Genomic DNA, 21,598 nt, shown 5'->3' with positions numbered 1-21,598 from the left:
TGCATTTAGTGCTGCTTGATGGTCAGAGTGTACGTGATCCAGTTATTTCTTTCGAGTTGTCAGATTCTGTTTGAACAGGATTACATGCAATCCTCATTTAGTTTTGTAAGCTCTGCTGTCAATCTCAATGGAAACACACCCGGGATTTATTTCACACAAGAACAGAAAACACAAACACGTTGATAACATTTTATTAGTGTAACCCAAAAAGTATTTCAAATGCGGTTTTTTTTTTTTTTTCAGTACAGTACATTGCTCTATTCACCAGTAAGTGATTTTCTGAACTGCACTAATACAGACGGAGAGGAAGCATTGCTAGCAATTTGCTCGTTACTTTTCTCAAAATAACTGTGCTTATCATACTGCTATTACGCCAGGAAGCTGATTTGAACAAAAAACTTATTTTGGAATTGTCTTGCAAGCCTGGATGAGGTAGGGTTTTGTGTTATTCTGTTGAGCAGAGTGCAGTACTATACACCAGACTGGTCCAGTCCTGTATGAGAAAACTTGCATGAACACACGGGCCCCTCCGGCACAGGCAGGACTTCTATTCCTGATCACACATTTAAAAAGAAACAGGACTGTGATGGGATTCCCATCTGTCTGCAGCAGAAAGACTCCAGAACAAACTGTTTTGTGTTTTTAAAATCTGCACCGTACCTACGAACTCTATCAAACAAACCTGCCTTTTTTATGCTGGGTCTGGACCCATTAACCATAGGTAAATTCATAGGCAAGTGTTAAACTTTCATATGTTAGAAACTCATCAGGAAATTAGAATGTCCTAGTAACTGCATTGCAATGCTTAACATAAGAAACCAATCTTAGACAAAGCAAACTAACATTTCTATGGCAAAAATCCTCTTTTCTAGATATACTAGGTAAAGTAAACCTGCTGTTCTTTTGTAGCGTAGAGAGCAGCAAACAACAACACAAAGAGGTGCCGGTCTTCAGCTTTTACACAACTAGTAAATAAAACAAACTGCACACTGCCAAAGACCCTAGTCGTTTTCCAGTTAGTCCTAACTAATGTTTTTGTCACTGCAACTTCTAAAACTGTACAATACACAGTAGAATGCTTATAAGGCTTTCTCGTTAAAGTGACTGCATCTCTTCCAGCAAGCATCACCCCAGATTACACTAAAATACACAACTAGAAGCCAACAGACAGACAGTCCCTCTGTTGAGTACATGATCCAGTTAGGACCAAACGAGACAGAAGTTAATAAAATGCACATTTTAGCAATTCAATGAGCCCAGAAGTCAAATACCTATTTATTTTTTACCTGGGCAGTGGCAGCTGTATAAAAATGTGATTAATTTGCATTAAAAAAACACTGTGCAAGGCCATTTATTATTCCATTTTTTTGGAATAGCTCATCATCACAAAACACAGCAGTACAGAGCTGGAACCTGCAGAACACCTTTGAGGAGGTCTGATTCTTTCATTAGCAGCCATTGGAACAGAGAGCTGTGGTCTACTACTGTGTCCTATCGGCAGGAAAATGCATTGGGAGAGGAAGGATGCACCGTCACAATGAAAGCTGAAGGGATGAGTCGCCAATTCAAATGTACATAAAGCCTGTTACAGGACAATCATTGAATCTGCTTGATTGATGGGCAGATTGTGTACAAACATCCTCTCTTTCTGGTGTTGACTCGGACTGTATGCAACCTCTAACCCCACTGAACGCCTCTGCATGAGAGCTGCAGTTGTCCTCCACATATAATTGTGCAGACTCTGGTATAAGGATCGATCAGCTGTGGAAATCCCAAAGAAGCCGATGCCTGGAATCTTGCTGTGCAAGTCACCAGCGGGGAATGTTTATTCTGTTTTTATGTGTGCATTTTCTGGCATGCAGGCGGTTTTCTAGGGAAGTACGCAAGGCAGGTCAGTCATGCCCATTACACAGTGTGCACGTTCTATTTTCTCAATGATGGTAAGCAGTGCACACAACACTTTCTACCTACAAAACATTCGTAGGTATAGTAATCTATATGCACGTAACTTTCGTCAAGCAATATAAATAAATATTTTGAAATAAACATTATCCAGACATCGTGTGAGCAGCTCCCCATCTTACTGCTGTGTGTGTTTCCCCTGAAGTAACCCTTGGTGTTCGACTCTCTAACCACAACAGCAATAGCAGTGTTAGCACAGACCAAGGCAGCAGACTCAGGAGTATCAACACCATTCCCTTTGAATTCGGATCGATGAGGGAAACATTCATAAGGATCATGATGAGAAACATCCGATTGTGATAACAATGTACAACACAGCAGTAACAGCATGGTCAGCTGCCACGGTCATCTCCAGAAAGCTAATGTTAAAGATATCACAAGGAAGCACCCACATAAATACTGTTCATTTAGGAATCCTTAAGAGTACTGTAGAACATTATACAGTATATAATACTCATAGACCTAACATTAATATAACACACCAACCAAAGGCTTGTAACAGGATTAAATGTTACTATGAAATCGGCAAGCTATTTTGAATATTCCCCGAATATCTTTTGTTTAAACAAATAAATCCACCAGGCTGACTCTCTATGATTATTCCATTTAAATGTACAGGTGTCTGTCTATACTTGTATTTATTTATTTTTTGCATTTGTTTTTAAGGCTGTGGCTGAAAAGCAGAGTTTACAAAGGGAGCTCAGCAGTGTATTGCACGCTGCTTTCATACCCAGTCATGGTGCTTGCTGTGTATTTGTGGTGACTCGTTACTGTTCTTAAACACTAGGCATCAGTGAACTGTGAACACGCATCCTGCAGGAAGGACTCCCACAGTCCTTTCCATGTGAAAGCATTGCAAAGGATCTTCAGTTCTTAAAGCGGGTCTGCTCACAGATGTGGTTGAATTTCCTAAAGAATAAAAAACAACTCTGCATTAAAATTGCACTCCTTTATCTTAAGGGTGTGCTAGTGCTGTCCAGTGCTAACTCAAAGTTACAAACCCCCACACTTCCAAAACTGTCCAAACACACCATTTCAAACATTTAAACACAGCTCTCCTGACTTGTTTTGTTTGTTGTCTTCTGATTTTGTACAAGTTAAATACATAGAGAATAAATGGAGAATACTACAAACACATTCAAATCACTGAGAATACTACAAACACATTCAAATCACTGAGAATACTACAAACACAGTCAATCATTGAGAATAATACAAACACAGTCAATCATTGAGAATAATACAACTTTTAGACATTTGGGTCCTCTGAACACCCTCCATTCCTGATGTGTTCACAATGTGAGGCTCTTCTGCACTTAGTTACCACAATAGCTTTTACAATATAAAGCAAGTATTCCTTTGAGGATCAATATCAACCACATTCAATTGGAGATACATCGATATCTATAGTCCTTCTGCAGAAGAACCTCACATTGTGAACACATCAGGAATGGAGTGTCCATAAGACAGAAATGTCTGAAACCTGTACTATTCTCAATGACTGAATGTATTTAACCTGTACAATGAGGACTTTTTAAACATTGCACTCCACAGCCTATGTAGGTGGAACACACACAAGGCATTAGCCCCCCCTGCTGTTACAAAGCATGAACTACTGCTTCACTTCCTTCTTTTTCCCATTCAACACATCATTCATATTTCACTGGCTTCGTTTGCAGTTTGTTGTTTAAATGTGCATTTAAATAGTGCTGGTAAAGACAGACTCATGCACAATTAAACTACAGTGTGTAGATAAGGTAACAGAAGCTCTTATAATTACATGGCATGGTGTGCTTTAACTTGAGTGCGACAGTTTCGTCCCCAGTAACAGTCAGGCCGAGAAGTTACAGGAGCTGTGAAAAAAACATTCCGCTCAATTACAGGAACATGCTTTCTGTGTCTTTTGTATCAGCAGGCGGTACTCTCTTTATACTGCTATTTCATGATTTGATAAAATTACAAATGCAGGGAATTCATGGTGAAGTTACTCCCACAGTGAATGGTACATTGATTATACGCAAGGGTGAAAGATCCACTTCCCTGTAATGAAAAGGATGGATTAATGACTGATTTTCTTAAGTTATAATTTATAAAACGTTACGAGAGCATGCGCTTTCTTTAAAATGTAACTCTTAAAAGGCTTGTCGGTGAATCAATAGGTGTGGACAGGTTTCTGCTCGGCTCACCTGGCAGCTCTGCAGCAGGAATGTTCTGTCTGTACTGATAGGCTAACTCTCTGAAACTGCGCAGTCCACAGCAGTAGCACAGCACAGCATTACCTGTGATGCGGTAATCTAAAGAACAACAGGAAATAATCCAAATAAAAAAAAGACACCAGTTAGAAACGCAGAATTCACGACAGATAGATCTACTGCAGCTTCAAATAAAGCAAAAGGATAGGAGATGACTCTTCACACAGAGAGTGGTGAGGGGATGGAACGGGTTACCTAGTCATGTTGCTGATGTTCAAATCACTGAGATCTTTTAAGACCCAACTTGACAAGGTTTTGAGAACCGGACGAGAGGAGATGGGCTGAACGGCTTCCTCTCACTTCTACATTTTTTATTATGTTAAATTCCGTTTGTGAAACTCAACAGGGTTTATAAACTGCGAGTGCTTTTAGTTTTGTAAGAGAGGAAACGACACCTTCAAGGTCAGACAGCAGATCTTTCTCTCGGCCGGTGGAAACTCTTTACAGGGCTGTATTGTGCAGGAGAACAACATCTACGTGACTCTCCTGAATAAATCGATTCCACAGTGGACTGAAGTTCATCTCTCACCGGACAAATAAAACACTCCTTGCTGAAGAGACACCAGGCTTTCCTTCAGCATCTCCTTCCAGGTCACACCTCTGGAGACCAGGTAATTCTGCAAGGACAGAGCGAGAAGGACAGTAAAAGCATGATGAAGTTTCTGGAGATGAAGCTGGACTTTAGTATGCGACAGAGACTGACTCTCTCTCTCACACACACACACATCGTGTTCAGACTGATATATTCATATCAGCAGGGTCTGTTGGTTTACTTTCCATTGAAATGTCTTTTGGTTTAGTATTTTATATGCACTGTGTTATTTAAGCGCTGTAACTTACTTGGGTAGTAAAAGACTGGGTTAATCAATCAGTACCAATCATTAAAAGAATATCACACAAAATAAACACAGATAAACCCAATACCTTAAGAATATCGGACTCATAGTTGTTGTTGTTGAGAACACCATCTAAGCATTTATCAGTGAGGTTGAGGTCTGCGAAGAAGAGGATAACAAAAAAAAAAAAAAGAATCATTTTACACAAGACTTCACTTCTCTACATTACAATAACAATGAACATAGTGCAATGAACCCGAGTGGCAGGACAGATAAAAACACAAATCAAAACAGAACAGCCAGTGCTCTCAAAACAAGACCCGGAAAACAATGGTGGAACAAACGCCTAATTAAAGAGGAGAAGGCAGACTGGGGCGAGACGTACCGCAGAACCGAGCCAGACAGCCAAGGCACCCGACCCGAGTGCACCCCCAGTACACGTGGCAGAAGGGTCGCTGACACACAGTACCTGCAGATACAGAAACCACGAGAAGACCTTGAAACACACGCACACACATACAGGCAAACAGAGCGAGACCACATTAACACACCAAGGAAATTAAATAAAAACACAGGTACTGTACATCATTTAAACCACATTATTCCCAGCAGTGTGCAGGCCACATGGAGTGCATGTGCTCAGCAGTATTTGCCGGTGTGATTTCCATGTCAGGCAAAGCACTCACATTGCTGAAGAGCAGGCTGCGGGCTCGCTACCTCTGCTCTACGGTCAGGCATGGGCTGAAAGCAGCAAGTGCAGATCACATGGCTTCCGTGAGGAGGACAGGTATATTCCTGCACAACTGCAATGGAGACAGAGAGAAAAAAAAAAAGTGATTTATATGATCTGATCAGAGATGCATATTTTAAGATCAGATTTCTCTCTTTTTGTATTATATTGCATTTAATCTGAATTGTGTTCTGCAATCTTATCAGACAGCACTTGTTTGCCGACATCACATACAAATTGCACCACTTTTTGTAACTGTTAAAACCTTATTGAAACATGTTCCTTTAACAAGACAATGTGGAAGCTGCACCTTGGAGCAAAGACCTTGGGAAATATGTCCCACCTTGCTGAAATGATTTGCAATGGAAAAATGAAAGCGGTGCTCCAGCACTGTGAATCGGTCAGGTGTTTAAGGGTTGAGGTAGGAAACCATGCTGGAGTGTGCTGTACCTGTGGGAGTGTCGGTGGATGTAGATGGTGCTTCCCCTGCTTGTTTAAACTCTCCCTGTTCAGCCTCCAGTCCAGAGACAGCTGAGCAGAGACTGGGGTCCTTCCTGGATCCAGGACACTGCCTGCACACCACAAAGGGCTGACTGAAGAACAAGAATATGAATGCATTAGATCACACTGCAGACCCACAATGCAATCCCTGAACTACACTGCAGCTTATTACACTCCATGGCTGATTTCACTTGGGTTTATTTTATTGAAATGGATCCAGCTACAATTTTTTGCCAAACATAAGACTGGCCACTCAATCATGTCCATCTCTGTTAGCACGGCACATTTAACGCTTCAGTGAAAACAGCACCCTTGACAAGCTCACCTGATATCGGAGGACTCGCTGTCTACATCAGAAAGCTCCATCAGATAGTCGGAACTGCCCTCTTCATCTGAAAACCAGCGCTCTACCTTTGGCTGCAGCATGTCCTGAGTGATTCTATTCCGCTTGTCCATGCTCTGCAGGTCTTCCTCGCTTCGGCACTTCTCTGTAATTTATGACATTGATTCTGAACAGTGAACCAGAGTCTCCTGGCCCTCCCCTATTCTAAGCGGTCAGATATCAGAGATTGCATTAACACCTGCAAAGAACTCCTAAATACGCTCCCTTTGCATATTTTCTCAAGGCATTTTTATAAATAAAAAATATAAAACATAGGAATTCTTCACATTTTTGTGTACCTACATTACCTTTTTCTTTTTGCACCTTATGGTACTCAGCAGTTTTCCTTATACATACACACACACACACACACACATACACACACACACACACACACACACAGTTAAGAGCCCTCCTGATTCCTGTACCTGGGTGCTGCTGCAGGTATGCCTCGACCAGGTTGTTCAGTATGTGGTTTTTGCGGATGCGCTCCACAGGGCAGCGGCAGGTGGGGCAGAAAGAGGAGCGCTCCATCCAGTCGGAGTAGCAGGCAGCGCAGAACGTGTGCATGCAGGGCTGGAGACTGCAAACCCAAGAGCACACACAGTTCCACCCAATACAAACACACAGCTTAAACATTGTGGGTAGATTATCAGGACCTCTGCAGTGCAGCACAGCCCACTGAAAAATATACATCGCTTTCCACAAAGAAATGCAGGTCTCCAACCTGTCAAACTGAAGACTTGATCACTCAGCATAGCAGCCCAGCACACAAGAGCCAGGGGTGCTCTGGAATGACCACCCAAATACAGGCACCAAGGGCTGACATAACATTCATTTTAAAAGCAGCAATATTACAATATGTTGATACTTAGCACAGGATCCACTTTACTTGAGAAGGATTTATTTTAAAATTTTGTTATAGATTTTTAAAAATAAAAAAGTCAGCTGAAACCGAGACCCTCTATTAACAACAGTTCCTGACTTTATGCAAGATCTTAAACTGAATCCCAAACCCAGCTCTCGTGTAACTGCCCTTACCTTACACAGTCGTGCAACAGATCTTGGCAGATGATACAGGTGAGAGACTCCTCCATTTTGTCAGTTTTTGGTCCCCCTGCTTTCCCCTTTTCCATGAAAGCATCTTTAGGAGTGACCTTCTGAGAGCTTTCCGCTTCACTGCATCCTGGCCCAAATCAGGAAAGAAGGAGAGCACTTCAAAAACAGACTAACACTGTACTTAGAAACCTGAAAACCTGAAAGAGCAGTCGACTCCTCCCTGTCCAATCAGATCCGCAGCTTTGCATTCCCATCAACACATTTTGTAGCACATTTTATTAACTAGACTGTGGTGTTTGCTGCTTTTGTCCCCCAGGAGCTAGGTGCTAGCAACAACGTCTGTTATTTTGGTATTTCATTTAGTCAAGTCTTACACCTCCAGTTCCTGTACCTCTGGGAGTGTCTCAGAGTATCTGGAATCGTCTGCACGCTGCTGACTTGGCAGGGTATTTTGCTTGGATCTAGGCAGGTGACTATATTAGGAGGCTGTGTGGTCCAGTGGTTAAAGAAACAGGCTTGTAACCAGGAGGTCCCCGATTCAAATCCCACCTCAGCCACTGACTCATTGTGTGACCCTGAGCAAGTCACTTAACCTCCTTGTACTCCATCTTTCGGGTGAGACGTAATTGTAAGTGACTCTGCAGCTGATGCATAGTTCACACACCCTAGTCTCTGTAAGTCGCCTTGGATAAAGGCGTCTGCTAAATAAACTAATAATAATAATAATAACAATGTGTTCCAGGGTGCTGCACTTGCCTGTCTTTCTTCTCTTCCGGTCTGGCTGCAGGTCCTCCTCCACTGCTTGTATGGCAGCACTGTCAGGCTGTGCTGCGGCTGCTGCTGCTTCAGTCTCTGGAGGCTCTGCAGAGGAATCCACAGTGTCTGAAGAGCAGCAAGGTCCTTGTGAAGAAGGGAATGGGTCGGCAGCAAAGGGCTTTCCAGAGGCTACATTTCAAACACATCATTAATTCAATTTTGTTTCCTTGCTCTCCAAAACCTCAACTGCAAAAAGATGAGAACCATCTGGGCTGACATGGAAATGCTGCACAGACTTCATTCTTCTCTGAGCACCCAACTCCCACATCCGCGGCGTCTCTGTTTAAATTCTGTTTTTCTTATTTAAGCTTGATTTAAACAATAAGTGTGTGCATGTATATGCTTTCCTATGGTTTGCATTAGGTTGCCCGTTTCGTAGTGTGAATATTGAAACATATTTCAACTTATGTTAATTTACACTCAAATGTGAATCTGTTTAGAAGAGCCTCCTGCTTACACTGTGACCACTATAATGGATCCCATTACAAACACACGTTTCCATATGGTAAATCACCCTCAGATAGCACACATCAGAGTGTGCCTTCTACATAACAGAGGACAGTAGTATTATAGAGGCTCCCAAGCAAATTCAAAGCCCCTGTTCTATGAACTCCTACCTGAAGTTGAAGGGGATGGGTGAGTGGTGCTGGAGGTGCTGTACAGCTCAGATGTGGAAGTGGATGGCTGTGGCTCCTCATGGGAAGGCAGCTGAATGGCTTTGGGGGACTGGGCAGCGATGCCTGGTGTTTTCTCCACACTGGGATCCATACCTGAGCTTATCAAGGGTTCACTACATGGCTCACCTGCGTTCCAAACATGACAGCAAAGCAATGAAATCCAGGGGACATGTGCAAACACCACGAGACAGAGATTAATACAGATTCATGATCTGCACAGTGTGATTCATTACCTTTGAGTTCTTGCACATGTGCCTGTTCTGCAGTTATAGAATGATAGATATAAGCAACATCTGCAAAAAGAGAGCCAGTGATGAGAATGTAAACAAACACCAACGCTATCAGCAATAGAGTATGCAATCTGCTGCAGACATCTACTGTCTAAACAATTCCAGACAACAATTTACAGCACATCAGACAAAAAAAAATAAAATTATAATAATACGTTTCTCCAGGTCTTACAAGGTGTGAAGAGAAGAGATTGATAACAAATCCCACTATTATTAGGATTATATACTTATATAAAAGGATTCCTTACTTTGATCTGGTTCATTTTTCCTGTAGACAACATAGATGACATCTCCATTCTGCAGTTGACACGTCTGTTTCTTCACCACCTTTGACTTATTAATCACTGTCCCATTAGTGCTAAATAAAAAAAAAAAATGAAATACTTACTGTTGCACTTTTATTGTGTAGTAAAAAAAAAAAAAAAAATCAAATGAATGCGTTTTCTTTAACAAATCCGTCTCTCTCACCAATAACACAGTGCACTAATTTAAACCTCATTTAATGCTTCACTCCCATCTGAGTCACTGTTGCTTTTAAAAAACTATTGTGTGGTACTTCTGCAGGTATGAATATTACTCATCCTTGTAATGTGTCATTAAAACAATATTCAGAATGCATCCGGGGACCTATTAAAACAAGACTAGAGTTCTCCTGATGTGTTAAATTAGTGGGAAATGCTGATAATCCAAGAGAATTAGATAGCACTTCAGTGTCAAGTTTCCACTCCATTCCAATTCTATTCCTCCGGGTTAATTAGCAATGAATAATAAATTACACATATTTTCACACAGGAAACATCCCCTGCCTTCTGCAGATTTCCCTTTTGTCTCCTTTCAGGGCTGCTTAATAAAACAGCACACAATGAATCATCAGCACCATGCGTTGGGAGAGGAACACAAAGGGAGCCTGAAGCAGTCTCCTATCCTGGCCATTCAGCAGTTTGGAAAACACTGGGCTCTTTCATTAGCATGAAGTACCAGTAGCTTCATTACCCACAAGCAAGTTAGTTTACTGACAATTAGGCTGCCTGGCATGGCTCCACATCAGCTACACGCGTTTTGTTGCCAATACAAATCATTTCCACTGGAATGCAGTGCAGACATATTTCTTCAGGGATTCATGTGTACAGTAAGTGTGCTATAAACACTAAAACGCAGCTTCATATTGTGTGTCCAAGAAGCTGCTGGCAGTCCCTGTCACTCAAGAGCCCTTTCTTCATTTTTGGTGTGCTGCCACAGTACATTTTACAATCAGGCAATTGATAGATTATAATACGGAAACAGCACAACTATCTTTGTGGCTACAAAGATCCCTCCCACAGAAACTATACTTAAAAACATATATTTAAAATAACATTTTAAATGCAGACAGTCAATGCATAAATCGTAAGTCTTAGCCTAGATACATAAGCTGATGGCTTGACAGAGCTGCTTTTTCCTTTAAGCATACAGTACCTCATGTCTTCCAGCCACACCTCCCCTGAGTTTTCATCTTGAACAATTTTACAGTGATCACTTGAGACCATTTTGTTTGCAGGAAAAGAAAGATCACAGCCTGTAAAAATAAAAAGAAAGAAAGAAATGAATCAATTCCCCAAGGTGTATGATTACCTATTCATCAGTGCGCTGTGTTCTGTTGAAAATGCATTGCCACTAAAAACAACATGCCGGTTTCTACTCAGTCGCCCGCTGGCAGTGAAGGACATGCAGCCGCTTTCTGCCCACCTACTTCACATGACTACAACCATTCAGTTCCCAAGTGCTGAAAATGAAACTCAAACTCCCAGCGCTGAATCAGAAGGCTTTGTAATGAGAGTTTATCAGAAGACATCGGCACGTGCTGGGGATGAAACAGCTGCATCCAATCGAACACGCTGTTCAATTAAACTTACATTAGAGGGTGTTAGCAGTGATTTGAAATAACTCTGTTAGACATGCTGTGCTGCCTCATTACATTATCCTTCAGCAAGGGCAACCACAATTACATACTACCTAGCTGACAGTATGTGTGCATTTTGGTTTTGAACTTTCCTACCCACATAATATACATGAAACGCCTCAAAAGCAGCAGTTGTCCTAGAGATATAAATCCACCATGTTTTGTCATCGTTCATCACTTAAATATAAATGATGTTCCATTCTTGTCTTTTAAAACTCCCAGAATGAAATCCCAATCTCTGCTTCTGCAATGTAATCACAGGTTTTCAAAGCCCATGCTTTGTTTAGGTATCCTCTAAATTATTCTAGATCTACACCAGCTTGATTCACCTAGTCTTATATTCCTTGATCGAAATCCAATTACAAACGTATCAGACCAAATAAAAAGACTACAGAAAACAATGAAGCAACAGCCACTGCAATGTCACTACCATTCGGATTCCCAGTTAGAACATGTCTGTGTGGGTTAGGCTGCAATGCTTTCAAACCTGGTACTGTGCTGCTTTATAATGCAGTGCACCCGTGTAGTATAGCGAATCCTCATTAATCCTTAACAAGGGCTGAACTGGAGTCTGAAATAACAAAACGGCAAATGAAAAGCAATTTTTTCCCTTCAAGCATCCCTTGAGACAAGTGCATGGTATAAACACATTCAAATTTCTTTTTACTCAGCCCCTAAACTTCTCTGTCTCATCATAGGTAAAAATGATTAAGGGTGGCCATGATAAAACACCGTTGCAGTAAGCAGTTAGCTAAAGAGCACATCTGAGTTTATCAAACCTGCACTACAACTCGCTAATGAGACTTGCAGCATGGTTCTATTCCCAAGAAATAAGCTTCAGATGAAGGTTTGACCTAATCTTGTGCCCAAACTAGAAATGAGCTACACCCCAGATAGCAGCGTGGCTCATTCCCCCAGGGAGAAGGAGAGGAGGAGAGCCTGGAGCTTAATGGAAGTTATGAGATGGAGCGCAGGGAGCACCTACTATACAAATCTGCACTAGAATAGGGACTAATGACAATGCAAATGTTATAACACACACACCTCTCATGCAGAGGCTAAAACAAAGTCATCTTACTACATCCACCCAAAAAACCAGACAGATACTGACAGCAGTTTGCTCCCGTTTCTTCAAATCGTCTTGGTATTACATCACTCCAAATAAAAAACGAATATACAGCTCTGGCCAAAAGCTTCACATCTTTTAGGATTGAGAATTAAATAATAATAATAATAATAATAATAATAATAATAATATATAGATTTCATTTTGAGATCTTTGATTACATGGTGTTAAATAAAATCTCAATTGTATATCTTTTTGTTTACAACTACATTTTTAATACATAATAGTAGTAAAGTATTTCATGTTAGATTTTGAAATGTCACATTCAATTTTTTCGTTCAGTATCTGGAAAACTACAAAGCGGTATGTAATTCAATATGTTAAGGTAACATTATTCAGCAGGGTTCATTCGACTGTATAAAGCAGAATGAGTTTATTCTTTAGGGGCGATGCTAAACTTTTGGCCAGAGCTGTACGTGGTTCTGCAAGTAGGAGGATACATGATATCTTAAAAGATCCAATGAAACAGGGTCCTGCATTAGATGTTAGAAACAAACTACAGCAGGTTACCGATCCAACAGGTCTGTGTGAAACTCAAATGAAAAACAAGAGCCAGCTTCACCACGACTCTCTAACGTGGAGTTATACTGCACAACAAATAACGAAAGAAATAAAGTAATAGCACACACACACACACACACACACACACACACACACACACAATCCACACTGCTACACACACACACACACACACAATCCACACTGCTACACACACACACACACCACACTGCTACACACACACACACACACACAATCCACACTGCTACACACACACACACAATCCACACTGCTACACACACACACACACACAAAGAAACTCTGAAAAGATTCGCTTACCCTTTTTTCTCCCGATGGTGCATTCCTTGCTGACGAGCAGTATTTCAGATCGTGTCTCAGAGCCGACCCGGGTCAGCTTCCCCCACGCCAGACTGCTCTCCTGGTTTTGCATTTTAATCAGACGCTTTCACAATTGACCCAACACACATCTATAGAGTACGGTCCTTAATAAACAATATCGTGTTCTTTTCCACCACAGAGCTACAGACTCGGCACCTTATGTATTGAAACAAACAATACGAGTTACAAACTAACACCTGTACGCTGATCGGGCTCCTAAAAGGTCTTTCTAATTTATAATATATTCAAACAAGTCTGAACCTCGTCGTAATGATGCGATACTTCTTCCACTCGCCCTGCCAGCATCACATTGATTTGAGCTGCAGTTCAGACACACGGATTCCAGCCTGCCTGAGAATGAATGTAGTGTTATTTGCAGCGGTTCACGCGTGTAATTAACACGTTTCCATTTAGTTTCTGTATATATATATAAATATATATATTTTTAAATTTCAAGTCACGTCTCGGGCCCCTTTGCTCAATTTAATGTTAGCGACATCAGTCCAAAATAGCCAATAATATGACACACTTTTCACTTCTCTACGGCTGCTATAGAGCGAGCCAAACTAAACGCTGATGTTACAGATTCGCATCCGTGATTTCTGTTCATCTGTCTGCGTTTTGTTTCGTTAAACTCCTTTCTTTAATTGAGCAGTTAGCCGCACTTCCTGGCAACCAAAGGTATTTACACCAATCAGCTGATCAGGGAAGAGGGGTGGAGTCTGTGCAGGGGGGTGGAATGAAGTTGATCTGGGGGAAGCCATGTTTTAGGGAGGGCATTGGTCATGTGACAAGGAAAGGCGACCATAGACAGATGATTATAAGAACTCAATTTTGTATTGAATCTGTTTCCACTGTTTACAGATAGAACCAGAGAAACGGGGAAAACATCTTCTTTCAAGCCTAAACTCGTCAGGACACAAATGGATTTAGTGTGTGGAAGATGTGCAGACTGGTGGTGTCTAAGAGCAGACTGATCACCACAATTAGGGTTTCCACGTGTGAGGTACAAAAAACCGGGCCCTTCAAACGGGAGGGTGATATACTCTGAAATACTGAAACCCTAGAAACTATTAAAAAAATAAATACAAGGTTGTATCTTAAAAACCGCTTCCCCATTAATAAGAGTTATACTGATAAGTGCATGAATAGTGTAAAGACACAATGCTGCCACCCGGTGGCGATCAAGAAGAACTGCTATATCAATGCGATATACTAAAATAATAACATGCTTAATCATCAGCAATCACTGATTGGATAAAACCCGCTATAGTTATTACCGCCTCCTGATTGGCCTGCACAATTAGCGAATCAAAACTGAGTAACCCAATACTAATTTGCATAGACTCTATGGCTCTCCTGTGTGAGCGCCTGTTTCAAAATCCTATTTTATGATTAATACAAATGTCGTAATACATATTTCCGTATTAGTATTTTAAAAATATTCTATTTTCACGTTCCTTTGTGAAGTATTATTTTACTATTGGAAACATTTTAAAACAGGATGTTTCGAAATAATCAACAAAAACCGGCCTGAAAGAAGGGCTTTAGAGTTGTGGAACTGCAGTTCTCTACAGATGCTGCCCCCGTGTGGCGAAGATGTGGAACTGTTACGTTTTGTCTTAAACTTTCTGATTGGATATAACAAGCTACAGTAAGCGCCTGATTTCACCTGTCTGTCACGTGAGAAACACACCAGATTGGTACAAAAGTGTGTGTTACATATAGCAGGTGTTTACAAATCACCGAGGTCCATTGTTTATCTGAATGGCATGTCTCTTCCGTCAGTGAGCCTCCCTGGCGTTGAGAAAATGGGTTATTTTTCTTTAGGCAGACAGTTAGCAATGACAAATGAATCCATCAACGTTAAAGGGCTCCTGCTCTCATCAGTCCCTACTTTAATCATTAATAATGTACTGCTAAGTAAACAATGGTGATTGCAGAGATTAGCCTTGCATTAAGGAGCAGTTTTGAATTTCTATTAAAGAAGCGCTATGAGTTTTATATATATATATATATATATATATATATATATATATATAGACCAGAGTTACCCATAATTCATAAGGAAAGCTGCGTGGTGTGTGGCAGAGCCCAGCAGTGAGGAGGTCAGCTCTACTGTGGAACGAAAGCTCAGGCAGTGACCCTGACGCGCTAATACAACTGCAGAACAAGCAGCTGCACCGCACTGTGCACAGAGAGCACCCCCAGAGCGACTGGGAGGAATATACAGCACAGCCTCCACCAAGCGAGGTAGGAACACAGGCACAACCGAGCCCCACGCAGGCACAGGCTTACTAAACATCTGGGAGATGCTGAGAATCATCTCTACATTTATTTAAAAGGAAAACACGGGAGACATTGACTAAGGCATTGGGTCTGACGTCATCATCCTATAAGACCATTAGCATCATTTCACGTGAAGGGAAAATAAAACTGAAATGGCTGGTTTCACAGACCATCATTAGTACCAGTCCTGGACTATCCAATGTTAATTTAGGTAAGGTAAACCAAGATTAGAGCCAATCTGGGTCAGTGAAACCACCCGTAACTGTGACGTAATTACCAGCAAACGACCTCTGCAGTTATGTCCTGTTCCTGAACAGAAAGCCGGCCCGCGTTCAACACATGACACATATCTGAATAAGCAAACCACGTCGCATACGTAAATACAATTACAAAATACAAGCGTGGATTGAATACTAATGCTGCCACCGGGACACCCTCAGCGCTCAGATAAGGGTTCTTTCCGCTTTCTTAAATTATCTCTCAAGCTTGGTTAATTGCTGCTGGTTCTACTCGTAGTTTAACTGTGAATGGCAATGTCTAATTAACACCACATTCATTATACATTAGCATTTCATCACAAGGTTAACTTATCTATAACAGCACAGAAATAGCCCGAGGAGGCGATGTCCTGTACTTCCCGGCACTGTCCACAAGGGGGAGCACGTGTCCTTTGAGAAATCATTGCCGGGCTGTGTTTGTGGCAGCACGGAACAGCAATGCGGACGGGGCTCGGTTTAAGGGTAATGCAATGTTTTAGGCTTGTTTGTTTTGGGCGTTCTTCACATATAAAACACACTCTCGTTAACACGCCGTCCTCGCTTGGTTCTTTCTGAATTTGCTTGTTCATCAAGGAGCATCGCAGATCAGGACGCACAAGTCCCCCGACGCGCTCCCCACCATCGGAACCCCCTCTGAAAATTCAACACAAAAGAAAAAACGAAGAGCAGTTTATATTTTAAAAGGTGTTGACGATTCAAGCCACGCGTCGTTATGAAAATTCCCGTATTAACCAATTAACTGGATGAAAAGTTTACAGGAATTAAAATTACACACGTACTGTAGTAACACAAAGCGTATCATTTGTTCCATTTCATTATATTCTCGGAGGTGCACTGTAATTACTTTCGGAATCGGAGTTCAAACGGATGGAGCCAATTTGGTTGCGAACAAAAGACTTCCTGACAGAAAAGATCAGGTCGAAGGAGGAGTATTATCTAGAAAGTCTCCCAGGTGACTGGTAATTATCCCAGGCACCTCATTCGTCTGCTTCAACGGTCTTACCTGCCAGGCTAATAGAGCTTGCCTGGTAATCCGTTTTGAATTGATGCTTCACTTTCGTTGCTCAGTATTCCCTCTCCCCTCTCCTTAGGGAAGCTCATTTGCACAGTTTTTAGATGATAACTACAGGGATCTAATAAATTATAATTTTTTTTTTTAATTGGCATTTTAATTTATTGCTCATCGAAAGAGAGGAACTCTAATCAGGTGCGCTGCAAGGCTGTGTTCATCTGCCACAAGTCTCTGTAAGAAATCAATTTTCCTGCGGGCGGGCCTTTGTTTCCACCACCATTTGTCTCCAGAAAAAGACAAGACTTAAACCTCATGTTTTTTTTCTTTCAGTAATCTCTTTCATCGCTTTGCTATCCAATAGTAAAGCATTAGCTTGGAGATTCTGAGCATCTGCTCTCCACCTTCATAAACGAGGCGCTGAAAGATAAGCGCCGTTCCCAGCTGCGCAGAGCGAGTTGACCGAGGAAATGCTCGGAGGAGGGCTTGTTGTTTTCATGTGTTAAATAGCTTGCCCCCGGGAGAGGCCAGAGCAAAGGCTGTGCAGTGAAGATAACCAGGGGATGAGGATGCAAGTCCATGAAAGGCACTTAATGAAGAAATTAAAGGGAACACGTGAATGGGTTGGCCTGATCTCTCAAAGCAGTGGGGTACACGATATTGTCCAACCCGGATGGAGATCATGTGCTTCCAGTATTAGGAACATCCTAGCGATACATTCAGGCGCAGTGCAGCATGCCCAGTCCTTCTAGTACATACAACCGGAGCTAGAGACATATCCCTGGGCGATCAGTGCGCATGTCTATAACAAGGGGGCTGCTGTGCCCGCTGCATTCACACCGCACTAACATCTACAGTTATATCTCTTCAAAGCCACTGATGTGGATGACATTTTCCCAATACTCTGCCTTTGTCGTTAAATTGATTTATTTCCTTCACTTTAGCTGTTGGTACACTGTAATTTAAAACTGGTCTGAGGACCATAAAACTCTATTCCCCTCTGGACAGCCTAAGCCACCAAAACCATTTTCCCCTTACTGACTGGCAGTCTGGCAGGGTGTCTTATACATGCTGTTGACATCCTCCTCCCTGAAATATCCTGACGACACCACTAAAATGAAGCCCCTGGCAGGTGCAGCAGTCCTGGCTAGTGTCTCTGTTGCTTGTAGATTCAATGAAACCGAGTGAAGAATGATAGCCTGCATGGGGCTCCATGTCTACAGGAATCCAAAACTGACAAGGAAAGCATTTGGCTCCCTCGCTGCTTTCAAAGTGCTGGGTTGATTAAACTCTGGGAGTCCTGTTGCAGGGGGAGCAGCGGCTCCCAGGCCTACACATAAATGAACAGGGAGTGCTAAGGGTTGCTATCCTGTGCTGGTAACTCCAGAACAAACAGAAGATTAGCTGCTGCCTTGGAGTCTTCCACAGAGCCTGTCCAACCTGAGGGTGGACTGCAAGGTAAACTCTCTAAAGCACGGCCGGAGTACACTTCTACTCAAGTCAAAATGGAGATTTTCAGAAGTCTTGGAGTTGAGTTTTTTTAACAAGCCACAAAGCTGATGCTGTATATGCTTTCATTTTTATGAGGCAGGTTTTACAAGACAAGAACGTTGCTGCCAAAGTGTTGCGTACGTGCCAGTCCTATTTGCACTGCTTAGCCAACAAACTATCCGTGCTCATTCTAAAATAGCACCACTCCCCAAGGCTGAAAAGAAGACTAAAAGCAATGATTGCATCAGGAAAGCCGCACACACGCACACAAAGAGATCATGAACACTAAGAGCAGAACCAAATCACCAGCCCTGTCTCATGAACTCTCCAGAGGTGGCGGTAATCACTCTTCATGTGGAATCGTGCTTATGCACAGCTGCTATCGTTTCTTCACCTTGTGCCGCACAGAAAGGCAAAACCCGCACCATAATTGAATGACAACCGCGACAATTTCATTTCAGACCCTTTTAAAGTGCACACCTGCTCATAGCCCTGGCTGTTTCAGTGAAAAATCCAGAGACAAGCAGATTAATACAAATAGGAGCTTGTTCTGAGCATTACCATAATCTACATGCAAACAGGAGGAGGATAAACCTGCAGAAAAGACCATTATCGTCAAAGGGACATGTTCATGAAGCAGCGCCTCACACTTTATTTGAAGACTTTCTTTACAAGAGCGTTTGTCTTTAGTCTTTAGTGGGTTAATAGTGCAGAGCCATAGGAGCTGACTCAGTCCTCTCTGGTGTATTGAATCAAAATCCAAGAGACTCACAGTTTCAATCCCCAGGTGCCTGGAAAGGAGCCCTGAGCTGTCTAGGTCAATCAGTCGTTTGCTTTTCTGGCTGCAGAATTGGCGATAATTGGACTCCTGCCACCTTACCTCTTTGTGTTAACCCTTTACATTGCTATTACGGATGAGTGGAATGGGTTGGAAATACAGAAAAAAAATGTTATTGCACATTTGTTGCTGATTTTGTCTGTGCCTTGCGTAATTTATTTTAAAAGTTGTAAACTTGAGATTACCCATACAGTACACAGCACATAGTGTGAAAGGTGCAGAATTGCACTGGATCAGTATTGTCTAGTGTGCAGGTACAGTATTGCACTGGATCAGTATTGTCTAGTGAGCAGGTACAGTAACTGCACTGGATCAGTATTGTCTAGTGAGCAGGTACAGTAACTACACTGGATCAGTATTGTCTAATGTGCAGGTACAGTAACTGCACTGGATCAGTATTGTCTAGTGTGCAGGTACAGTAACTGCACTGGATCAGTATTGTCTAGTGTGCAGGTACAGTAACTGCACTGGATCAGTATTGTCTAGTGTGCAGGTACAGTATTGCACTGGATCAGTATTGTCTAGTGAGCAGGTACAGTAACTGCACTGGATCAGTATTGTCTAGTGTGCAGGTACAGTAACTGCACTGGATCAGTATTGTCTAGTGTGCAGGTACAGTAACTGCACTGGATCAGTATTGTCTAGTGTGCAGGTACAGTAACTGCACTGGATCAGTATTGTCTAGTGTGCAGGTACAGTAACTGCACTGGATCAGTATTGTCTAGTGTGCAGGTACAGTAACTGCACTGGATCAGTATTGTCTAGTGTGCAGGTACAGTAACTGCACTGGATCAGTATTGTCTAGTGTGCACACTCTTTAATAGCCCCTCCCACTCCCACATTGCCAAGCCAAACAAGTGCCGTTGAATAACTTCAATTAGATGAGCAAGATCAAGTGATAGTCCGCTAGCCATCAGGAGTCAGAGGAAATCAGCTTGCAGTCTATTTTATATTTAATAAACCTTCATGCCTACAAGCTTCGTAGTTCCCAGCTGGCACACGTTCACTCGTTCTCTTGTAATACTGCGGCACGCTGATTAATGTCTTAACAGCTAACTGTGCATGATGGATGAGCTAAGCTGTACGAGGCATCCATGGTATGCTTTGAACAGCCCCCCAGCCCCCCTCATCTCACCCACACAAAAAAAGCCTGGCAATGGCAACTCTCCAGAAACCAGCTCCTGTAAGTGGGGTCTCAGCCAGCCATAACAAGCTGCATAAACGTTATTACATTTTATGGCTTGTCTACATAACGTTGTCAGCGTGCGAGCGCGCGGTTTCACTGAACTCTGAAAAACGAGCACTGAATGAAAGGTGGAAGATTATTTTGGCGGGTGATGTGTTTTTTTTCAGTTTAATGCCTTTTGTTTTTACACGTGAAAGATCAGGCAGATGATTTATATTCACTCTCAAAGCAGCTTCATCATACTTCAGCATTGAAAACACTTTCTTCTGTTCAGCCGAAGGTGTGAATATGTTAGATAGTATTAGCAGTTCATCCATTGCCTGGTTCCCTCTGAATAGAGAACAGAGGTGTCAGCTACTGAACCACGGACACGCTAGTCCCAGCAACAGTGTTACAAATATAACCTCTGCACCTTTAATTGTAGATTGAGTTTCTGAGCATACAGTAGTTTTAAATGAGCCACTTGATGGGTAGCAGCAGCTGTACTGGAGAAGGGGAAGCAGAAGACAGGCATGTTTACAGCCTGGGTTCAAATCCAGCACCAACAGCACAGGAGATACAGGACATGTATCTTAACAGACCCGTTCCAAATCCCCATTCCAAAACCCCATTCCAAAATCCCATTCCAAAACCATTCCAAAAGGGAACTCGTTTGCTAAAGAGAGGCCCCAGGACCGAGAAAATAGCCATTTCAAATGTTTCCAGAGCTCTGGAAAGAAAAAAAAGAAAAATGATGGAATCAAGCAGCAAGCCATGACATTGTCATTCTTCACAGTATGTGTTTGAAACCCTCCAGTTACAACACTTACTACAGCCCTGTTTATTTAACTAAATACTGTACTGTAAGGGCACACAACCATTGTGTATGCGACACATTATACTCCTCGGGTTCAAGCACACCAACAGCCTTATATTCTTCCACTTTAGACAACCACCCACTCCATAGACAGTGCATGACTTGGACAATCTGCACAATGGAAAATCTGACCCATCGCATTTTAGTAGTGATGAGGAAACAATGGACCATGTTCACAAAACTT

The 21,598-nt window shown here is 42.1% G+C and overlaps 1 protein-coding gene and 1 long non-coding RNA gene across 2 annotated transcripts; both read right to left on the bottom strand.

Annotated features, from left to right (window-relative positions):
- Nucleotides 1-175: 175 nt before the first annotated feature.
- LOC117428172 (E3 ubiquitin-protein ligase CHFR-like) lies at nt 176-14,181 on the bottom strand. The gene is made up of 17 exons (XM_058994136.1): nt 13,408-14,181; nt 10,961-11,060; nt 9,754-9,863; nt 9,449-9,508; nt 9,156-9,341; nt 8,479-8,667; nt 7,705-7,849; nt 7,092-7,246; nt 6,607-6,769; nt 6,231-6,373; nt 5,737-5,853; nt 5,436-5,519; nt 5,139-5,209; nt 4,744-4,831; nt 4,149-4,256; nt 3,743-3,815; nt 176-2,871 (listed from the first exon to the last, which is right to left on the bottom strand). The coding sequence occupies exons 1-17, from the start codon at nt 13,517-13,519 to the stop codon at nt 2,829-2,831; spliced, it is 1,947 nt and encodes a 648-aa protein (XP_058850119.1). The 5' UTR covers nt 13,520-14,181; the 3' UTR covers nt 176-2,828.
- Nucleotides 14,182-15,813: 1,632 nt separating this feature from the next.
- On the bottom strand, nt 15,814-17,030 carry LOC131699003 (uncharacterized). The gene is made up of 2 exons (XR_009307984.1): nt 16,814-17,030; nt 15,814-16,667 (listed from the first exon to the last, which is right to left on the bottom strand). It is a non-coding gene; the product is annotated as an uncharacterized LOC131699003 (long non-coding RNA).
- Nucleotides 17,031-21,598: the final 4,568 nt, after the last annotated feature.

This window comes from Acipenser ruthenus, chromosome 21 (genome assembly GCF_902713425.1).
Source record: "Acipenser ruthenus chromosome 21, fAciRut3.2 maternal haplotype, whole genome shotgun sequence".
NCBI lineage: Eukaryota > Metazoa > Chordata > Actinopteri > Acipenseriformes > Acipenseridae > Acipenser > Acipenser ruthenus.
This window is presented reverse-complemented; position numbering and strand designations above follow the sequence as displayed.

Excerpts from the sequence above, each read along its gene's own strand:
- LOC117428172 (XM_058994136.1), bottom strand. The coding sequence starts at position 13,519 with ATGCAAAACCAGGAGAGCAGTCTGGCGTGGGGGAAGCTGACCCGGGTC. Across the intron at positions 7,247-7,704 it reads CTGTTGCACGACTGTGTAAG|TCTCCAGCCCTGCATGCACA; the intron begins GTAAGGGCAGTT and ends TTGGGTTTGCAG. Across the intron at positions 4,832-5,138 it reads ATGAGTCCGATATTCTTAAG|AATTACCTGGTCTCCAGAGG; the intron begins GTATTGGGTTTA and ends CTGTCCTTGCAG.